We start from the raw sequence: 21,704 nt of genomic DNA on the forward strand, positions 1-21,704 counted from the left end.
TTTAAAGTGATCCACTAAAAGCGAATTATTTTTTTTCCATAAATCTTCAATTTCCCTCAATAAACGACAACAATCGTCATCATCATCATGAGGCTGTCAGATCCCGGCAGGTGTTCGGTTCCCTCCGTTAATCGTTTAGCTATGATCGGTGATCGATCCTGCGTGCGCAGCCCCGCCTCCCGCCGTGTTGTCTGACCGGAGGATGAGGAGTCTTTAGGAGGCTAACAGCTAACGTCACGGAGCGGCGGCACCGGGATCGTTTCTCTCGTTCCTTCATGTTCTGACGTCGTCCAGCGGAGCCTTCGCCGTCACGAACCGGACCGGACTTCACATGTCCGCGGCTGTGCGCTGCCGGCGGCCCGGGTAGCTCTGCCGGGAGATGCGGCAGCAGCTAGCCGTTAGCCCCGCAGCTGTTATGTAAGAGCGGAGCGACTAGCCGCGCAGCTAACGTTAGCCGCCGCCATGAATGACGCGCAGCAAGAAATGTCTCCGGACTTCGTGCTCATGCGGCTCGTGTCCGCCGCGGAGTACGACCGGCTGGACGACCCCGACGAGCTGATGTCCGGGGGCGGCGGGTTCGGCCCCGTCAAAGCCGTGCTGGGCCGCCGCGGCGGCGGGTTCGATGTGGACTCTGGCGGCCCTTCGGCAGGCCTCGGCTCGGCTTCCCCGCATTACAGCTCCCCGCTGCCCGGGAAAGGAGAGCTGAGCGGCGGGCTGGGGCTGACGCACGCCCCGTCGGGCTCCGAGGCGCCGTTGTCGCCCCCTCCGTCCGAAGACTTTGTGGACTTCCCGGTGCCGCGTGGGCACGGCTCTGCGGGGCACGGAGCGCAGCTAATGGTGCTCCAGAACTTGCTGCGGTCCGGAGACCGGATCCTGGAGTGCGGGCTGGAGCAGCCGCCCCCTGGCTTCCTGCAGGAGGAGGCAGAGCGACAGAGACAGCAGCTGGACCCGGTGCCGGGCACGGGTCCTGGCAGCGCGACAGCTGGTCCCGGGGGAGGAAAGGACCAGAACCCCCCCGCACAGGAAAACCTGCAGCCGCAGCAGCTGTTGCAATGGCACCCAGTCCTGAGGCTGGGCTCCCAGGCCCCCCAGCGGGGCGTCCCGGCTCTGGACTCGGAGTCCGGGTCAGTCCTGTGCCACACACACCACCTGCTGACAGACCGGCTGGCTAAGTGGCCCCCGGGCCTGCTGGACCAAGCCCTGCGGGCGGGGCTGCTGGAGCCCAGGAAGACCTGCCCCCCCAGGTGTCAAGACCCGGTCCTGGCTCCGGCCCAGAGGCCAGTACACCCGGGCGAGGTGAGGGAAGGAAGTGGCGGGCAGGAACTGGTGCTCTCGCTTCCTCGCTGTTCCTGCCATGGCGTCCTGGCCTCGGGGTCCGGGGGCATCGGGCCTGGCGAGGACCCCAGCGAGACGAGCGACGCCCTGCTGGTCCTGGAGGGTCTGGGGTCAGAGGAGGTGGGGGGACTCGCGGCAGAGTCCAGGGATGCGGAGGACACAGAGAAAACAGAGCGGGTGGTGGGTGCAGGGATGCCTGGGGGGGCGGGGACTGTGTTCTCCAGTGGGACTCTCAGCGGGCTGATGCGGCAGGTGCACAGACTGGCAGAGGAGGCGGGAGTGTGCACAGATCAGAGCTGCCGGTCCTCACTCGCCGTTCTCGGCGCCACCGTGTCCCTCCCCTCCTGCGTGGACCCCCAGCCCCTCATCGGCAGCACCGCCACCCCCTGCCCGTACCTGCCTGTCCGCCCGCCACTGTCCCAGGCTGCTGCGGTGCTCCCCGACCCCCTCCCATCCTCTGACCCTCGCTCTCGCCCACAGCATCAGCACCAGTCGCGCTCCCAGCCCCAGAGCCGTGCCGCTACCCCCAAACTGGGTGTGGCTTCTGGGGCAGCGGGTCGGTCAGCCTCCCCTCTGGTGGTCCTGGAGGGGGAAGGGGGTGCAGGAGGAAGGGAGGGGGAGAAGATGCCCCGGGGGAAGTCGAGGAAGGGGGGGTCACTGAAGGTCCGGCTCAGCAAGCTATTCAGAACCAAGAGCTCGAGTGGCGGCTCGGGGGGGCTGCTGGACAAGAGGCCGTCCCTAGCGTCGTCCACGTCGTCGGGGGGCAGCCTGTTGGACGTGTGGGGGTCCACCTGCAGCAACCCAGACCAGGATGGCAGGTGAGGTCCCAAACTGATCAGGTAGTATTGATTAATCAGCTGCTTAGTTTCTCTGACATCACAGAACGGATCAGAGCGAATCGGTGACCTTGTTTTTGTTCAGGGGCGACTCACTTCCTGTTTCCTCGAAGCGGGGGATTTCCTGACTGTCTCATTTTTCTTGCGGCCGATCGAGTAGACTTCATGTTTCGTATTCCTGTGCAGCTCACAGTGAAAGTGTCTCTGATCATGTGACACTGATTAGTGGGGTGTATTGTTGTAACCATGGATACTGAAAGCACCTGGGCAGGTGAGAGTCAGGTGACACCAGGTGTTAGATTGGATCAGTTTTTATTGCCAGATAAACACTGACTTTACCTGTCGGCACACAGGAAGTGAAACTGCCCTCTCCTCAGGATGCTTCCTCGAGCAGCAGGTTAGTTTGTGTTGACACAACTAACCTGCTCACCTGCAGTCAGTGTGACGGTGTACACGTGACATTTCACCCCCACAGTCACACTGACTGTAGTGTGAAACAAAGCAGTCGCTGTCCACCAGACTCAGACCACAGCGAGCGGCTGTGCCTCTGTCGGCAGGTGTAGGGCGTGTTTTTGTGTCATGCTGGTGTTTGAAGGGGTCACTTTGGATCTGAACGAACTCCAGGCGTCGAGGGCCGGTGTCCTGCAGGTTTTAGATGTGTTCTTGAGCCAACACAGCTGCTTTAAATGACCTCCTCAGCATGCCGTAAAGTTCTCCAGAGGCCTGGTAATGAACTAATCATGTGATTCAGGTGTGTTGACCCAAGGTGAGATCCTAAACCTGCAGGACGCCGGCCCTCGAGGCCTGGAGTTCGACACCCCTGCTTTAAAGCATCAAAGTGTCCTGAAGCTTTTCTTTGAGCTGAAATGTTTATTCTGAGTGGAGTCGGGTGGTTGCTGATTCTCACTCAAGATCGCTCCCGTGGATACGAACATGTTGACGAGTTGCAGCGTTAAAACCTTCGTGCCTCGCTCTGCAGTCAGGATGAAGGTGATGGTGCTGATGGTGTTGTTTGTGTCTTCAGGCTGCAGGTATCCAGACCTCACAGTGCCTTCTCTCCGGTGCCCTTCACTCCGGCTTTCACCGGTGAGTCCACACAGCTGTGAGTGTGTGAGAGGTGAACAGGTGAGATGTTTTTACCTGAGTTTGTGTGACTGAGTGTTTTCAGCAGCTCTGAGTGGCCAGTTTATTAGGAACTCCTCTATAAGCTCGTTCACGCGTGCTCTGCAGCCGCGAGAACGTTAAACGCTCTTTAATGTGCGAGACCAGGTGAGCAGAGGGCAGGTGAAACTCATGTGACCTGCCTCTGATCAGCAACCCAAAAATGTCACATTAAATACATCAAGTATGTTTTTAAAAAATATTTTTAATATTTAATTTATTTCTGAATTTGACAGTTGTGGTCCTCCCAAACTTGTGTGTGTGTGGGTGGAGCCAGGTGCTGGGGGCGGGGCGGTGTGGGTCTGTGCAGACCTGCCCGCGGTCACAGTCGGGCCGGGTCAGAGACTCCTCTGCTTCGCGGTGTCAAACATGCGGCCCGGGGACCAATCGGCTCTTCATCGATTATTATTTATGTTTTATTCCGAAAAACGAAACTTTTTTCCTGTTTTGCTCCTGACACGCCCCCCTCTCCTCTCAGCTCTGCTTCTGTCTGATCACATGACTCATCAGGTCAGCTGATCACTCTGCTCACTAATCTTTCCCTCTCTCCTCTAACCCCTCCCTCTCTCTGCTTTCACCTGTGTCCAGGTGAGACGGTCTCTCTGGTCGATGTGGATATTTCTCGGAGGGGGGGGAACTCTCTCCACCCCCCCACTCCTCCTCCCCCTCCCAGACGGAGCCTCAGTCTGCTTGGTACTTCCTCCTTCTTTCTGCTTCCTGTTTGCACTTCCTCCTTCTGTGTGTGTGTGTGTGTGTGTGTGTGTGTGTGTGTGTGTGTGTGCGCCGTGACTCTTACGTGAGTTTCTGCTCTCACGGGTTTTCGTGGAATTGTTTTAATCGTCTCATTGAAGGATTTTAGTCCTCTGAGGACCAATCAGAGGCAGTTATTCTGTTTTAGAATTGTTACTTCGTATAAAGTTGCATTTTTTGGCTCTTTTATTATTTTAAATGGTTTTTTGCAGATGATTTTGGGGGTCCTCCTCAGCAGCACGGCCCCTTCATGGAGTGCAGCGCCGGGGCCTCCATGCAGTCGCTGCCCCCCCGACCGATGGCCCTGCCCCCCTCCCTCAACACCATCCAGCACAGCCTGAGCCTCAACGGTAGCGCGCGCGCGCACACACACACACACACACACACACACACACACACACACACACACACACACACACACACACACGTCATTAATGGCATGTGTGTTTATTTGCTGATGCGTTTCCTGTTCAGGTTTATTTTCTGTTTTTTACTGTGTTGATTTTTAGCTTTGACTCATGAGCACATTTGTCATTGTTTTGCTTTTCAATAATTAAACTTCAAACATCAGTTGTGACAGTTTGTTTTTACGTCCTGATTTTCGTTTTTATCTTTGTTCTGTAGCTGTATTTGTTTATGTAAACTCATGCCCCCCCCATCTCCTTCAGACACCTTCCTGCGAGGTTTACCTCGACCCGTCCCCCTGCGGCCCGACGGGCAGCACCCGCCCCCCCGGCTCGCCCCTCGCTGCCCGCTCAGTCGACCCGATGCCGGCAACTTCGCCACCAGCCTCAGGGAGCTGGAGAAGGTGGAGCTACTATCGCCTGCTTTTGTAGCCTGCTGTGCGAGTGGGCGGAGCTAACCTGTGCATCTGCTTTCAGTGCGGCTGGTACTGGGGGCCGATGAACTGGGAGGACGCTGAGATGAAGCTGAAGGGGAAACCGGACGGCTCGTTTCTGGTGCGGGACAGCTCAGACCCGCGCTACATCCTGAGTCTGAGCTTCAGGTCGCAGGGAATCACACACCACACACGCATGGAGCACTACAGAGGTAACGCACACACACCTGTGCAGCGCCACGCCTCGCCTGTGAGCCTGCGTCCCCGTCTCACGGTTTCTCGTCCTGCAGGGACGTTCAGCCTGTGGTGTCACCCAAAGTTTGAGGACCGCTGTCACTCGGTGGTGGAGTTCATCGAGCGAGCCATCATGCACTCCAAGAACGGAAAGTTCCTGTACTTCCTGCGCTCGCGAGTCCCAGGTACCAGCATCCAATCAGCTCCAGGATATCTGTGGCTGCACAAGCGCGTGACATAGCCTCGGACGCACCACAAACACCACAAACAAGTGGCATATAAATGCCACTTGTTTTGCACATATTCAACTCTGTATATTTTATATATTTTATTATTATTATTATTATTATTATTATTTTATTTTATTTTTTTACTATTTAATTTGTAAAAATGTGTATACACACACACACACACACACACACACGTAGGAAAATATTTAGTATACACATCCAGAAATGCATACACTATTATATATTGTACATATATTTATTAGTTTCAGGTTGGCCATTCTTGTATTTTGCTCGTTTGTGTTGTTGTGTTTGCACATCTCTGTTGCTTGTGGGGCTCGCACACAAGAATTTCACTCGCATGTGCTGTGCCAGTGTGCCTGCACATGTGATGTGACAATAAAAAGTGATTTGATTTTGATTTGATTTGATTTGGCTGCAGCCGCTCATCATTAGATTCTAACAGGGAGCCTCGTGGGTCACAGCCACACTACTCAACTACGCAGCCAGTGTGACCTCAATGTTTGTCCAACCCTGAAGCTGCGTCCATGTTTCGTGCTGTCAGTGATGCTCCGTGTATTATATTATATATGGGGGGGGGGTTGATAGGTTTATAGGATCCAATGAAGACATTAGTTCATCTACATTACCTTCACAGACAGGACATTTTACAAGTACACTCAGTAAGTATCTGGACACATCAGCGTTAGTTACAAGCCTGGCTGTCCACAAATATGTTCCTATAATAATTACTGGACTTTGAATTGATTCGCCTTTTGTCCGGTTCACTTTCCTTGATATAAAATCTTTATTTAATATATTTTGAGTTTCGTGTCCTTGTGTGTTCAGGTCTGCCGCCGACCCCAGTCCAGCTCCTGTACCCGGTCTCCAGGTTCAGCAGTGTTAAGTCTCTGCAGCATCTCTGTCGCTTCTGCATCAGACAGCTGGTCCGGATCGACCACATCCAGGAGCTGCCGCTGCCCACGTACGTACCCGCCTGAGCGCTCCCACGTCAGACACGGTCCTCCTGACCTTAGAGACGCAAAGCTGACGTTTATCTGTCCCGTGGATCTTTTTCATGACACGAGATCCCGCGGTCCTCGAAGGACGCCGGGCGAGGATTTAAAACAATGTTGAAAATAATCATATTGACCCAAAACAAAACGCATGAAGGGCTGCAGCGTGACTGAGACCAGTGGCGGGTTTCTCTTTAAAGCATCATTTGGTTTAGTTTCCTTGTGCAGCTTTTGTTTATTTGATCCTTCATGTCAGTTTCACATGTTTGGTTTGATCATGTGATGTAACTGCAGGTAGAGTCTCACCTGTGACTCATTACAGCCCGTTTCATGCGCTCTCACGGTGACCTGCTGTTAGCGAGCACACCAGAACATGACAAAAAGCTAAAGCTAGCTGAGAGCCTCGGTATGAGTAACGGATCGAAGGTGATCTAACGCCGTCGCTGTGATGGAGACGATCCAGAGCGGCGTCCTGTGATCTGCTGAATTGCTGTTACTAAAAAAATCAGTCGGTGCGTGTCTGCGTCGAGGTCCATGTTGTAAAAACGCGCCTGAATGTCGGAGAGTGTAAGCGAGCCGCTAACATCTGTCCTGGCTCCCCTCAGGCCTCTGATCGCCTACCTGAGGAAGTTTTATTACTACGACCCCGAAGAGGAGATCAGCCCCACGCTGAAGGAGGACAAGGAGCAGAAGGAGCGGGGGACGGAGGGCGGCGGCCAGCCGGGGGTCGAGTCACAAACGTAGCACCGGAGCCCGAAGCCGGCGTGAGTCATCTTCACGTTTCAGACATGCGCTCAGATCAAAGCTTTTATTTTTATTTATTTTTTAGCTGTTTCAGAGCAACTTGAAAGTGTCAGTTCCCAGTGATGATCACTGTGTGCTTTATTAATAACTGCTAACAGGACGCAGATGCTCTGTTAGCATGACGGTTTGTTTCTTTTAGTTTGTCACAGAATTTTATTATTTTTTCACCTTAAACAACTGATTTCCTTACAGACAGAAGTAATGAGATTACATTCATGATTAGGTTTTTGTGTTAGACTGTTGATGCTAAGCTAACACAGATAAGTGTGCACTGTAGTGATGACGGCGTCTCCTCTTCTTCTCTCTCTGCAGTTCTTTCCTTTTCTTTGTTTCTCGGACTCGAACACTGAAGGATGTTCAAAAATCAAGCTGAACTCTCAGACTTCAGCCAATCGGCTCCCTCCGCTCAGTCCCGCATCCGGGCGGGTTTCAGATGATCCACCCTCCTTTGAGCTCTCTGATCGGCTCACGGGGAGTCGACAGGGGAGGGGCCGGGGATGTGGAGACTCCGCCTCTCTTTTGATGTCATCGCTGAGCAGCCAGACGGCGATGTTAGCTAAAATCAGTAAAAGAGAAAGGAGCTGAGAAAGTGTCGGTCGCCTCTGGGGTCCTCTGACGATACGAGAGGGTCTCTGATCCCGAGAGCAGAAGGCGGTACAGATTTATCCCAGCTCAGAGCTCGGCGCAGCACAAAGTGTGAGAGCGTCCCCTGAATGCACCAAAAGGTCTTTAAATGAATAAAACATCACAGAAATAAACGAATGATTGTACGGAGCCCCGCAGGGGACATGGAGGAAGAAAAAAATTAAGACGGACTTTTGCGGGACCTCGCAAAAGTTTTAGCCGCATTCTTCGGAGGCCGCCGGCTCGAAGCCGACCAGGAGGTCGAGGCACGATGTGCCGGGAAAGCGGTGTTCCTCCCGGCCGTAGTAGGTCTCGACCTCCCGTCAGCTTCGAGATGGCGGGTGTCAGATCTCCGAAAACGTCGGAGCACTTTTGCAAATATGTGATGTCTTGTAAACCGAGCAGGTATCTGACGTTTACACAACTACATTCACGCCTCAAAATATCTTAAAAGTGTATTTTGTGACCCAGAAAGAGGAATATTACAACTAAGCAGCTGCCGCCATTGTTGGAATTCAACTTTTGCGCGATCTCACAAAAGCACGTCTTAATTTTTTTTCTCCCATGTCCCCTGCGGGGCTCCGTATGATTGAACCTTTTAAAGCTAAATTTAAGCAGCTTTGATTCGTCGGATCAGCTGATTCGTAGCTTGATTGATCATTAAGATTTGATCGGCTCTAACATGCAGAGCGGTCAGCATCAGCTGTGAGCTGGGAGTCTGATCCATAGATCCTCAAACGTCTGCCATCTGTAAGAATGTGGGAGACCTTTCTGGGTTGAGGATGACGTCCTTGTGATGTTCGCGCTGCCGCTGAAGCGTGAGCAGCTCTCGTCTGATTGGCTCGGAGACGTCCGCCGTCTGCTGCGCCGTCGTGTAAAGTTGTTTACTTTCATATTTGCACTGAGCGACTTTTGTGAGTTTGGCCCGATCCTGAAGATGAGTCCTCGCAAACCGCTCCCCGTTCGTCGATCTCGTGTACGCTGAAACCTTTGGTACGATTTTTGCACTGCAGGTGAGGAAAGGCGGAGTCTGAATGTAGGTGTGGAGCTCCAGGAAGAGGAGCGCGCTGTGAATGTCACTGAAATATTTCCTGAGTATGAGCCTAGGTCAGCTTCGGGGTTTTATCATTGAGCTAGTGGTACTTGGCCGTCCTTTAGTTCCTGCAGCGGCGTTTTCTCCACGGTCTCGAGCCGCGGGGAGTCAGCTGACCCTTCAGAGAGCGACAGGTGATCGTGGACGCTCGTTTTCTTCCTTCAGCTCGCTCAGATATGAGCAGACTTGGACGTTGAAGGCAGAAACTCTGAAAGTGATTCATTCACCTATAACACGTCCCAATGAGATCAAACCCCGCCCACTCGCACACCTTTGCACACCTGACCAACCACTGCACAAAACAGAATCGTTCAAAGTTACAGAGAAACGGACAGAAACGACCCGACTCCATTAAAAGTGTGGTGTGAGGTGGAGGGGTCGGGCGGTGTTTGAAGCTCAGTTTGAATATCGGAGTTGAATACGAACAGCACAAAGCGAGTGTTTCCTTCATGCATCTGGCCTGTAACGCGTCGGTGTGTGAGGCGGCGCGCTCAGTACGGCGGCCGGGATCCTGGAGGCGACCACCGCTCCGCCTGTCGGGGCGTCATTACCAAAAAATAAGAAAAGAAGAAGAAACAGGACGACTACTGTGACGACTACTGAACTACAGCTTCCCCAAGCTGCACTGGAACAAGCTGGCGTTCAGATGAACTGGACATGAGTGCATTCAGACACTGGGAAGACTGGAACGCTGGAGCTGGGATGTGAGTGCCCTGCGGGCACTTCCATGATGTCAAACGGTGAACGTGGGGGTGAACCTGCACCTGCAGGTGTGCTTGTCTGTGGTGTGGGGGGCAGTAATCTGTGCTTGTCACCTGTTAATAAAACAGTGTGGGCGGGACCAAGGCGCTCTCCTTCTTTGATCTGTACACAGGTTCCAGGAATGGCATGATACGCAGCCTGGCTTCTGTCAGTCTGCCCCAGGGCAGCTGTGGCTGCAGCTGTGGCTCAGTGTGTGAATGAATAGTGGCATTGTAAAGCGCTTTATAAATCCAATCCATCATCGTCATTATTATTATTATTATTATTATTATTATTATTATTATTATTATTGTTATTGTTATTAATTCCAAAGGCAATCCTGAAAACCAGAGTCTGCTGTGCAAAAGTCTTGAGCCTCAGCTCATGTCTTTCTGTTTGCAAAGAGCCGACTCGGTGATTGTTTAAGTTGACCAATACTTCTTTAGCTGCTGAAGGCTTTCAGTCCAGTCCTTGGCCCTGACTGTTTTCAGACCAATGTTTTTGTTACGCTGAACTCTGACCTTTGAACCTTTCAAGCGTCATGAGGCTCCGAGGAGGTCCAACAGTGAGTCTGCAGCCGTCTGTGACGCATGGTGGAGGCGCGGTCATGGTTTCAGCTGCACGTCAGTGCTGTTCTTTGATAAACTGATGAGCTATGAGAAAGCGGAGTTGAGACTGTGCTCACACCAGCTCGTTCGTGTGATTCAAACTCTTCCTCACTGATATTCTGTATTTCATGAACACGGTTCACAAAATCACTGCAAAATATGAAAAAGTGAGGGAGGCTCGAGACTTTTGCACAGTAAAAAGTCTGTGGAAGTGACGGAAGTAAAAGTACATGTGTGTGTTCGGTGTTTTATTAATTCATAACAGCCCCTCGAGGTGCTTTATATAGAACTGAGAGATGATACAGTGTTAGGAGACCGAGCGGTCGGATGATTGCAGCACTCGGTGAAAGTAGGAAGGAAAAACTCCCTTTTAACAGAAACGGGCTCAGAGAGGGAGGATGAGAGAAAACAAGCTCTGGCAGAGAGCTGATGGATTTATAAAAGCATATTTTAAAGGACCTTCGTCCGGCCCTGAAAACGCTCCTCCTGCACAAAGAAGTCCGAGATCACAGCGAGAACTTCCAGCTGTGTTTCGCACAGATCTGAGAAGCAGAGCAGCTTCACCAACAGCTGCTGTTCATTCGACTCTTCCTCTGAACCAGCTTCAGTGTTTGCTTCCTCCCCCGAGGTCTTACCTATTATTACCTTGATGCAAACAAAGTGAATTGATGTGCTGATGCATGCTCAGGCATCCAGGTAAGGAAATCCCAAAATGATCAGAGGTGATGACAATTTGGATATTGATCATAAACGGACCTCCCAGCTTCATTCAGTGGGCGGGTTTCAGTCACTACTGCTTATAAGGTTGGAAACCTGCAGTCAGCTGAGACTGAAGGAGTCACCAGATGAACAGAATCAACAGTTTGAGTAAATTAATCTGTGTTGCCATCAGTGATCGTGCAGTTATTGGTGTTTTCGAGTCTGCTGTGATGAAAGTGCCCTTCTCTGTTGTCGTGGTTACAGTATCAATGAGCTGGATCCATTTGCAGCTCATCAGAGGATTCGATCCTCCGTCATGACTCAAAATGACCAAAATAGACTTGAAATCATTTAATGAACCAAAACTTTCAGCACAGGTAGAATGAGCCAACATTTCACAACAAAAGTTAGATTTGTGTGGCTGGATGTGTGCGTCTTTGCTCCCATCAGCCACCTGGGCCCCAGGCTGGAAACCATTACAATAACTATCATCATTACAAACACGCCGCTGAAGTTTTGACTTCACAGGTCAAATGTAATCTACGACATCATTCTAATAACAGCAGCACAAGCTCCGCCTGCAGTCAGACGTCTGGACTGTTGGTAATGTACGAGGTTAGGCACAGGCGGGGATGTTGATGCAGGACTCGCTCTGGTCCTGCTGCTCGCCGTCGGGCAACGGGCCGCAGTTGACATTTGGTGTCCCATAAAATGAAGCTTTCTCCGACGAACGAGGAGGGAAAAGGCTGCAAACACACAAACACACGTTGTAGTATTCGCAGAACGGCAGTTTGACACTAGTTTCACTAAAAAACCGTCGTACTTGGATTTATTTCACTTTCAAAGCAACTGACGACCTGAACCCGGATAAGCCGGAGACCACGGCTGCAGGGGCAAACCTGTATTTTATTCACAGTAACGTGCAGAAAACATGTCAAATGTTCGAATCATCCTATTTTAATGCGCTGCTGCCTGACGGCCTGCAGATCACAGGTTATTCCTCCAGATTAGCGGAGTTTGCAGAATGTACTGCAGACGAGACATTCAGTTTTTTGCAGAAACTTTTTTCTGGGATATTTTGCTGACATTAATATTTGTCATGAAATTTTAAAAGGTTTGTGGTAAGTTTTGTGTTCTGCCGTGAGCATTGTTTGGGTTTCACACAGTGAAGTCGAACCGCGGTTGGAATCAAAAGATGACCAAAGTGTGTAAACCTGCTTCTTCTGCCCTCACCTGTTTTTAACAGAGCTGAGTGAACACTGAAGCGGTGAAAGTGAGTTAGTCTGACCAGCTCACGTGTACTTCAACCACAGCCAGCTACCATCCGTGACGCTTTGGCTTTTTGTTATTGCTCTTTTTTAAAATCTGCGTTTTAACAGCGGCCTGTGCACAGGTGATATTAGCCCAGGTAGCATCTATTACCTAACATCCAAGATGCCCTGGAGCTCACAGCTGGTTAAACTGTGGCTGCGACTATGAAACAAGGCTTCAGACTTTAAGGTTCTCACTGTGATGTTAGAATCTTAGCTCCCGACTGGATTTTTAACTGCACGACAGATTTGATTTGGTTTGCTGTGTCTTTGTTTTCCAGTCTGTAAACTGACTTGTAGCCGGTGTAATCAGGTTTGCAGATTCTCTTCCTGGACCGGACCGAGTTTTCGCCACAGGGTGGATCACAGAGACTCCACGGTGTCCAGGCCTCCCAGCGGCCGTTCACTGTAACACAAAAATGTGATGAGAAAGCAGCAACCTCCAAAAACTCCTGAAAACGAAGCCGGTGAGCCACCAGGACCTGCAGTTCCTCTACTGGCCAGCAGAGGCTCCAGCAGTGAGGCCACACCGGTCTCCCATGTTACTCTAACAGGTTCCGTTCGCCTTTCCAAACACGAGGTGTAGCTCATTCAGCCTTTCTTTAGAAAGTCAACATAATGTGTTGAAAGTTGAGGACAGACTCACTGTTGCAGCCTTTGATGTGGTAGCACACTCGTCTCTCAGTCAGGTTTTCACCTTCGCAGAGGGACCCGTTATGAGCCCGATGGAGACACTCGCGCACTCGTGAATGGCTGCCGTAAGTCTTCCTACAGCGGATGTCTCGCCCGCCCGGGTACTTACAGTCACTCCACTCGGACCACTCGGACCACACGCCGTCCACTGAAAACACAGAAGTTGGACATGAATCAGAAGCTTGTGCCGCAGTCTTTTCCTTTCACCTGCGCTGAGGTACCAAACCTGGACAGTGGCGTCTGGTTGAGCAGATCTTTGTTTGACGTGCTTCTCCCAGACATGGGCTACCACCATGTTGAGGGGAGGGGCTGTCACATCTCCTGGCTGATACCTGAAGTCCCAGCCCGCAGGTAACAGGACAGGAACTGAAGGGCGACCATGACCCCCAACTTCCATTCACTGATGGAGAGATTTTTTTTTTTTTAAAAAGTTGGGAAAACCGGTTATTGTCTTTGTGTTGACTCCAGGGGGCGCTACTGACTCCTTTTATTTACTGGGGAGTCATAAAGGACTTGTACAGGTAGGGAAACACACAGGTGTACCTGGGCAGAAGGGCAGGTGGTTGCAGCTCTCTGTCTGGTGCCTGTCACCTTGACAATTTTGACCAGGTGGGTTGGATGAAGGGGCGGGGTTAGAACAGGCGCGCTGGCGAGTCCTTCTAATGGCTCTGCCTTGCGGGATGCAGGAACCTGAACACTCGCCCCAACTCGACCAACCAGACCAGAACCCGTCAACTGTTAGAGACGCAGAGATCCCGCTAACACTAACTGTCATGTCACCTGACATGCGTACAAACTCCAGGAGAGGCGGCATGCGGAGTAAAACTTTAATAAAATAACTTTAATAAAAAGAAAATGACCTAATTTTGAATGTTTTCTGTTGTAAATAAAATGTGTGTTAATGATTTTTGTAAATCCTTCTGTTGTTATTTACATTTTACACAGCGTCAGCTTTTGTGTTTTAAAAGATCGATAAGGAGCATTAAACCACAGCATCACAACATCAGCAAACAGGGATCCTGCTCAGACGTCCAGGAAGCGTGGACGAGACGCAGCAGGGAGGCTTTCAGCAGTAACGTCACTGAGTGTGTTGCAGTCCAAGGCTCCAGGTGTTTGTCAGTGTGTGTGTTACCTGGACATGGACTCTCACAAATCTTGCTCTGAGTGCTCGGCCCTTCGCAGACTTTGCCTCCATATCGAGGGGCGGGGCTATCACATTTCCTTTCTGACAGCTGCAGCCCCTCCCCACAAGGGACTGAGCATGGCCTGAATGGAGACCACGCGCCCCAGCTGCCGTCCTCTGCAGAGACAGCCAATAAGAGCTCAGATAATTTGATAATTTTGACCTTTTTCGGATCACATCATGAGTTGGTTCCTCTCTCACCTGCACAGTTGGGAAGCTCGCTACAGTGCTGCACCTGTAAGGCGTCTCCAGGGCAACTGTTGCCAGGTGGCGATGTGTTGTCTGACGGCATGGGGTTAGAGCAGGCGCGATGTCGCACCCTGGAGGGAACGATGACATCGCCATCTGATTTAGCGATGCACGTAGCAGAACAATGAGACCAGCTAAACCAGCTGGACCAACCACCGTGGACTGAAACGCACAGGTGAGACAGAGAGACAGGTGACAGGTGGGAACTGAGTATCGGAAAGACTTTACTGAACCGCTTTAAAAGTAACACACACCACTTACCTTTGACCTTTATCAGAAACACACCTGTCCCCCCAAAACTCTCAACACAAATAAGCCTGTGAACCCTGAGAGCATGAATGACATCAATGTTACCTGGACAGGTGTTTTCAGCTGCACATCTCTCTGTTTCCTCTGAAGGACCGCTGCAAGCCATGCGACACTGAGGAGGACTGGAGCATTCTCGCTTTCGCTTCCTGACTCCGACGCCTCCACAGGTGACTGAGCATGGAGACCAGCCGAGCCACGAGCTCCACCCCTTATCTACACACACACACACACACACACACACACACACACACACACACAGGTAATTAGCACATTCAAACACAACGTGTACGTCTCTGTGTGTTTCTGTGTGTACCGTCGCAGCAGACGCCATTGCAGGGTTCAGTCTGCAGTTTTTCAGAAAGTGGAGCATTCTCGCACTCTGACTGGTCGATACCGAAACACTTCCTGCTTCTCTGCCTCACTCCCTGCCCACACAGCACGTTGCACAGTGACCATGACGACCAAGAAGACCACTTGAGGAGACTGAAAACACAACAGACACACAACAGTGTTGGTGGAGGAGCAGTTATCAGCAGTTTTTACTGTGTGTGTGTGTGTGTTTGTGTGTGTGTGTGTACTCACCCACAGGACTCACACTGTCCGTCTGTTTCCATGTAACCATAGTTTGGGTTCTGACAGCAGTCGTCTTCGTCCACCTCACCGATCTCCTCATTACACTCACCTGTGTTCAGGTCGAAGCGTGTGAAACACCTCACACAGTCTGCAGAATCACACACACACAAGGGTGACAGGAAAGATGAATGACGGACACACCTTTGAGTTCTTAGCCATCTTTATAAGAGCATTTTTGCCTCATGCTCCATTATTATTGTGTAGAAAATATATTTTTTAAATATTTTAAAATCAACCACGAATCAGAGAAAACAGGAGAAACTTTGTGTCCATTCAGAACACATAACAATCCAACACTAGCATTACGTCTTATAAGAGTCACTCAGACTCAGTTATATTTGGATCTTACGGACTGGGGCCTCTGCTAGATGTTCCCAGCACACCCTCACTACGTGTTTAGGTGCACCGGGTCTGTCCAGCGTCCTCCCCCACCACCTGATCCAACTCACCACCAGGTGGTGATCAGTTGACAGCTCAGCCCCTCTCTTTACCCGAGTGTCCAGAACATATGGTCGCAGGTCTGCTGATACGATTACAAAATCGATCATCGACCTACGGCCTAGAGCGTCCTGGTGCCACGTGCACTTATGGACACTCTTATGTTCGAACAGGGTGTTCGTTATGGCCAAACTGTGATTTGCACAGAAGTCCAATAACAAAACACCGCTCGGGTTCAGATCAGGGAGGCCGTTCCTCCCAATCACGCCCCTCCAGGTCTTGATGTCGTTACCCACGTGAGCATTGAAGTCTCCCAGCAGGACAACAGAGTCTCCAGGTGGAGCACCCTCCAGCACCCCCCCCCAGGGACTCTAAGAAGGCTGGGTACTCTGAACTGCCACTCGGTGCATAAGCGCAGATGACAGTCAGGACCCGTTCCCCGACCCTAAGGCGCAGGGAACAAACCCTCTCATCCACCGGGAAGAACCCCAACGTACCGGCAGCAAGCTGAGGGGATATTAGAATACCCACCCCAGCCCGCCGCCTCTCACCAGGGGCAACTCCAGACTGGGACAGAGTCCAGCCCCTCTCCAGGAGGCTGGTTCCAGAGCCCAAGCCATGTGTAGAGGTGAGCCCGACTATATCTAGCCGGTACCTCTCAATCTCACGGACTAACTCAGGCTCCTTCCCCACCAGAGAGGTGACATTCCATGTCCCTATTGCCAGTGTTGGCAGCCGGGGGTCAGTCCGCCAGGGCCTCCGCTCCTGGCCGCCACCTGGCACACAATGCACCCGACCCCTATGGCGCCTCCTGCGGGTGGTGGGCCTGCGGGAGGATGGGCCCATGTCTCCTCTTTGGGCTGTGCCCGGCCGGGCCCCACGGACCAAGGCCCGGCCACCAGACGCTCGCCCTCGGGCATCCTCCCCGGGCCTGGCTCCAGGGCGGGGCCCCGGTAACCCTATCCCGGGCAGGGTAAACTGTTCCCTCGATGGTATTTTCATAAGGGTCTTCTGAATCGCTCTTTGTCTGGTCCCTCACCCAGGACCAATTTGCCATGGGAGACCCTACCAGGGGGCAAAAGCCCCCAGACAACATAGCCCCTGGGATCTCAGGGACACACAAACCCCTCCACGACGATAAGGTAGCGATTCCTCTCCATGAATCGCTACCTTTGTAGCTGCCCTTTGTCTCCGATTCTGTTCATAATTTTTATGGACAGGATTTCTAGGTGCAGCCAAGTGGCGGAGGGCTTTTGCTTTGGTGGCCTCAGAATCTCATCTCTGCTTTTTGCGGATGATGTGGTTCTGTTGGCTTCATCGGGTGAGGGCCTCCAGCTCGCACTGGAACGGTTCGCAGCCAAGTGTGAAGCAGCGGGAATGAGGATCAGCACCTCCAAATCTGAGGCCATGGTTCTCAGCCGGAAAAGGGTGGAGTGCCCACTCCGGGTCGGGGATGAGTTCCTGCCCCAAGTGGAGGAGTTCAAGTATCTCGGGGTCTTGTTCGCGAGTGATGGGAGAAGGGAGCCGGAGATCGACAGACGGATTGGGGCTGCAGCTGCAGTAATGCGGACGCTGCACCGGTCCGTCGTGGTGAAGAGGGAGCTGAGTGTAAAAGCGAAGCTCTCAATTTACCGGTCGATCTACGTCCCTACCCTCACCTATGGCCACGAGCTGTGGGTAGTGACCGAAAGAAGAGATCGCGGATACAAGCGGCAGAAATGAGCTTCCTCCGAAGGGTGGCTGGCCTCTCCCTTAGAGATAGGGTGAGAAGTTCGGCCATCCGGGAGGGGCTCAGAGTAGAGCAGCTGCTGCTCCACATCGAAAGGAGCCAGCTGAGGTGGTTCGGGCATCTGACAAGGATGCCCCCTGGGCGCCTTCTGGGTGAGGTGTTCCAGGCATGTCCCTCCGGGAGGAGGCCCCGGGGCAGACCCAGGACACGCTGGAGAGATTATATCTCTCGGCTGGCCTGGGAACGCCTTGGTGTTCCCCCGGATAAGCTGGAGGAGGTGGCTGGGGAGAGGGAGGTCTGGGCCTCTTTGCTTAGGCTGCTGCCCCCGCAACCCAGCCTCGGATAAAGCGGATGAAGATGGATGGATGGATGGATGGATGGTCTTTATGGTTTACGGGGACATTTTGTCCTCAAACCTTCAACAAAGGGTTTTGTGATTTATTCAGATCACATTTTTGGCTTCATTTTGGAATCAAGGTTAAGGGAGATTGAAAGCAATGCAAGCAGTGCTTGTGCTCACACCCTGCCAAAGTGAATGCGACCTCAGGCCCTTAAAGCTTCTCTCACTGCCTGTTTGCAGCCATCCTTTAGCTTACTGCCCTCTTGTGGCGTCAGTTGGAAACAGGCACGACTCTGCTTGACTGGTTGATGATTTCACTGGCGTGCTGGTGTAAACGGTGTCTGCAGCTGGTCAAGCTGAGCAGCTTTTTCTGATCGTTTAAACATACGTGATTAACTTCTGCTCTGCTTTCACTGCTCTGAGATCAGTTATAATCTGATTAATTAACTGATCTGTTATTGTATATTTCTCACATGTTTGTACGGGATACTGTATTTGTTTTAAATGTTATATACTTATGTGGTACATGCTCTCGTGGAAATGAGACTTTTACCTGGATAAATAAAGGACTAATAATAATAACAAAAAAACAATCCAGCATCAGTGTTTATCATCAGATACATTTTCTCCTAATAACCAACCTGTGATGTAGAAGAGTGCAATGTTAGACAACATTAGTAAGGAAAGCCTGGGAGACTGCTGCACATGCTGCTGTGCACACGTGCAGGCAGCATCTCCGCTCGAGCCGTCTGCTTCATTTCATGCTTTATTTGATTAATCAGTCTTTGTTTGTCTTTGTGTGTGTGTGTGTGTGTGTGTGTGTGTGTGTGTGTGGGGGGGGGGGGGGGGGGGGGGGATGTCGACATAGGGGAAAGTTCGTTTTTGCTTCTAGTGAAAGTTGCACAATTTTCAGGCTCACTTCCAAAAACAGAAGCAAACGAAGCACAAAGACAGTTTAATGTTCGTCTCACAGTCAGAATCATTGATGTCCGTCTAACTGCTAACCTGGAGGATTGTTGCTGAATGAAAATCCGACAAAGTGACAATTAAAACACAGTGTGTGTGTGTGTGTGTGTGTGTGTGTGTGTTTGTTCAGGTTGATTATTTACAGATTTAGATCTGATCTCCTGAACCAACAACTCTACACTTTGAGTGTTTTCCACAGAAAACACCCGAACCCGTCACGCTACAAGCCGCTGTGGTCCTTTTGTGAAGTACTTCCACTTAAAGTACTTTTACTCTGTAGTGGAGTAAAAGTACTTCACTACAGAGTAAAGTTCTGCACTTAAAAACTTGATTCAGTAGAAGTGTGAAGCAGTAAGAGCAGTCACTGAGCACTGAAGGCCGTTTTTGGTGAAAGTTGAATGTTTTTTCTGTTTATTTCACTTAAAACCATCTCAGGCCTGTTCTGTTTTCAGCAGATCCAAGAAGTCCTCTCGACAGCTTCCAGACCCAGGAGAACGTCCTGTGGCCAGGCTGGAACAAACGTCACACGTGTGTTGTAGTACAACACTGAAATTGTCACACCAACTTTTACCATGACTCTGCTGTGAATGAACACGGGCTTCACGGTCGTGATTGTTTCAAGTTTTTATGATAAAATAAAAATGTGGGATGAAAGGTATAAAACACAATGTTAAGAACGTGATTCTGTTATTACGGCTTTCAGGTTTTTAGTCCCGCAGCTTCTCTACGAGCACCTCACAGCGTTGTGCGATTCACGTGCTGCTCACTTTAACGTCTTTACTCGTCATTCATGTCTGTTTGCAGCGCAAATCTTTGTGAGGGGGCAGAGTTCAGGTCTGACAGTTTCATTTCTTCTACCTTCTGTGGAGGAGCTGCGTCCACTGTGTGTGTGTGTGTGTGGAGGGGGGGGGGGTTACGCTACACTGGCTGACACGTAACGAAGGCGTAAGCAACAGTCGCGTTAATTGTATCGAATTTCCCAGAGGAACCCACCCGAGGGATTAATAAAGTTCTATCTTAACACAGAAGGGACGATACTGATCTATGATATCGTTACTGTCTGTATTAACCACGTTCACACAGACTATAACAAAGTGGAACCCATGATGTGCCACAGTAGCCACCTAGGCTATGTGAGCTTAAACAGATTTATTCAGTGCATGTAGCTCGTCCATCATCTGCTTTGGCACCACAGGATTGGGAGTCTATCCAGTTCCCAGGTAGACGCCTAAATCCGAATCATCACTTGACCTGCAGGTGCACATGAACCCAGGACCCCGTTACTGTGAGGTGATGGCGCAGGTTAAGAGTCTTGGTGTCATCCTCGACAGCCCTCTGTCCTTCACAGCACAGATAAATAATATCACTAATATTAACCGCCTTCGTCCCTCACTCACCTCAAACAGTACCGCCATGCTCGTCACATCTCGTTTAGATTACTGTAATTCTCTTCTCTGTGCTCTGCCTCATAAATCCCTCCATAAACTGCAGTTGGTTCAAAACACAGCTGCTTTATTTCCAGAACTAGATCCACTGAACATATAACACCAGTTCTTAAACAGCTCCACTGGCTCCCAGTTCACCTCCGTGTCAATTTCAAGATCCTGCTTCTCACTTTCAAAGCGCTTCATAACCTCGTTCCTCCATATTTACCTGATCTTCATACATACTCACTCCATCGTACGCTCCGCTCTTCTTCAGCTTCCCTTCTGTCTGCTCCACCTGCTCCCCTGACTACCACGAAACTCAGAGCCCATACTTTGGATGCACCTCCACCAGATCTCCAGACCACCAGCTTTCTCAATAAATTTTAAATCACATCTTAAAACCATCTAGAATTTCATACCCTTCATCGTGATTCCATAGTTGTTTTTATTTTGTTACACTAATGTGAGGAAACCTTGAGGATCTTTAAAGGCGCTTCTAAATAAAATGTATTAATATTATTACCATTATCACCTCCATGTTGTCAAATATGATTCACTGTCAGTTAAAATGATACAAAAGCATCACAGAGTGACGCAGACTCACATCTGCTGAGCAGGTTTAAAGGGAAAGCTCCACATCTGGACTCACCTGAACGCGGCACAGAGAGCAGCACCAGAACCAGAACCAGCAGACCCCTCAGACCCTCCATCGTCCTTCTTCTGCAGCACAGAAGTGACACTTAACTCTAACTGTGCCCATGTGACTGCTTCCAGCTCGGGTCCTCCCTCTGACCCTCCTCTGACTGGAACTGCAGGGCGCCGTACGATGAACCGTCACAGCTGCAGGCGGTGACATCAGCGCTGGTTAATGGGTACTCAAGTGTTTCAGGGTCTTCAAGATGTCAGTCAAAAGTCAGTGTAACGTCCTCGCAAAGGACAAAAACGTGTGCGTGTGTGCATGTGTGCGTGAGTAAATACAGATTTTCTCTTCACCAACCTAAAAAAGAAACTTGACATGAGGCAACTGCTTATCTGATGACACCACCCACACCACCCACCCCCACCCATGTTGGTGTTGGTCACTGAAAACCTAAAACCCTCAACAGACCTTTCAAACCTGTTCAGTGAAGCCAAATTTATGTATAAAAATGTAGATAAAAGTGATCTATAGAATTTTATAGTATATCAAATGTATTTCAAATGTCCACGACTGCAGCACACAGACACACAAATGTGTGTCTTTGATGTAAACACCAGCCGGGTCAGAGGTCGTGAGGGGAGGACCGACTCCCTGTGTGAAAGCAGTGGTTCACACTCAGCCAGAGCAGCGCAGCAGATCTGAGCTGATTTCATCCAACAAACATCTGCAACAAAGAAACTGACATTTGAAATGAGAGCAAGCACCAGAAACATTAGTGGTGCTGATGAAGTACTTTGTTCATCGTCGGTGTTATTGCTCTT

The 21,704-nt window shown here is 50.8% G+C and overlaps 1 protein-coding gene and 1 non-coding gene across 3 annotated transcripts; one reads left to right on the forward strand and one right to left on the reverse strand.

Moving 5' to 3' along the window:
• The first annotated feature begins 121 nt into the window (after positions 1-121).
• Positions 122-9,759, forward strand: LOC101475758 (uncharacterized). Of its 2 annotated transcripts, XR_003024213.2 has the most exons (10): positions 122-2,153; positions 3,196-3,257; positions 3,921-4,025; positions 4,295-4,432; positions 4,751-4,890; positions 4,964-5,132; positions 5,211-5,339; positions 6,231-6,366; positions 7,003-7,161; positions 7,514-9,759. It is a non-coding gene; the product is annotated as an uncharacterized LOC101475758 (transcript). The 2 variants fall into 2 exon arrangements; XR_013098443.1 differs by lacking the exon at positions 3,921-4,025 and having other exon boundaries at positions 123-2,153.
• Positions 9,760-11,302: 1,543 nt separating this feature from the next.
• LOC101476252 (properdin) lies at positions 11,303-21,048 on the reverse strand. Its single transcript, XM_004556527.4, has 11 exons — positions 20,893-21,048; positions 15,293-15,431; positions 15,024-15,193; positions 14,756-14,923; positions 14,354-14,563; positions 14,102-14,269; positions 13,513-13,704; positions 13,196-13,369; positions 12,923-13,117; positions 12,571-12,682; positions 11,303-11,712 (listed from the first exon to the last, which is right to left on the reverse strand). Exons 1-11 carry the CDS (start codon positions 20,951-20,953, stop codon positions 11,583-11,585), a joined length of 1,719 nt encoding a protein of 572 aa, XP_004556584.2. The 5' UTR covers positions 20,954-21,048; the 3' UTR covers positions 11,303-11,582.
• Positions 21,049-21,704: the final 656 nt, after the last annotated feature.

The sequence above is a fragment of the Maylandia zebra genome, linkage group LG4 (genome assembly GCF_041146795.1).
Source record: "Maylandia zebra isolate NMK-2024a linkage group LG4, Mzebra_GT3a, whole genome shotgun sequence".
NCBI lineage: Eukaryota > Metazoa > Chordata > Actinopteri > Cichliformes > Cichlidae > Maylandia > Maylandia zebra.

Coding starts and splice junctions, on each gene's coding strand:
- LOC101476252 (XM_004556527.4), bottom strand. CDS start 20,953: ATGGAGGGTCTGAGGGGTCTGCTGGTTCTGGTTCTGGTGCTGCTCTCT. Junction 14,924..15,023: donor CAATGGCGTCTGCTGCGACG/GTACACACAGAA, acceptor GTGTGTGTGTAG/ATAAGGGGTGGAGCTCGTGG. Junction 13,705..14,101: donor TTGTGAGAGTCCATGTCCAG/GTAACACACACA, acceptor CGTCTCTAACAG/TTGACGGGTTCTGGTCTGGT.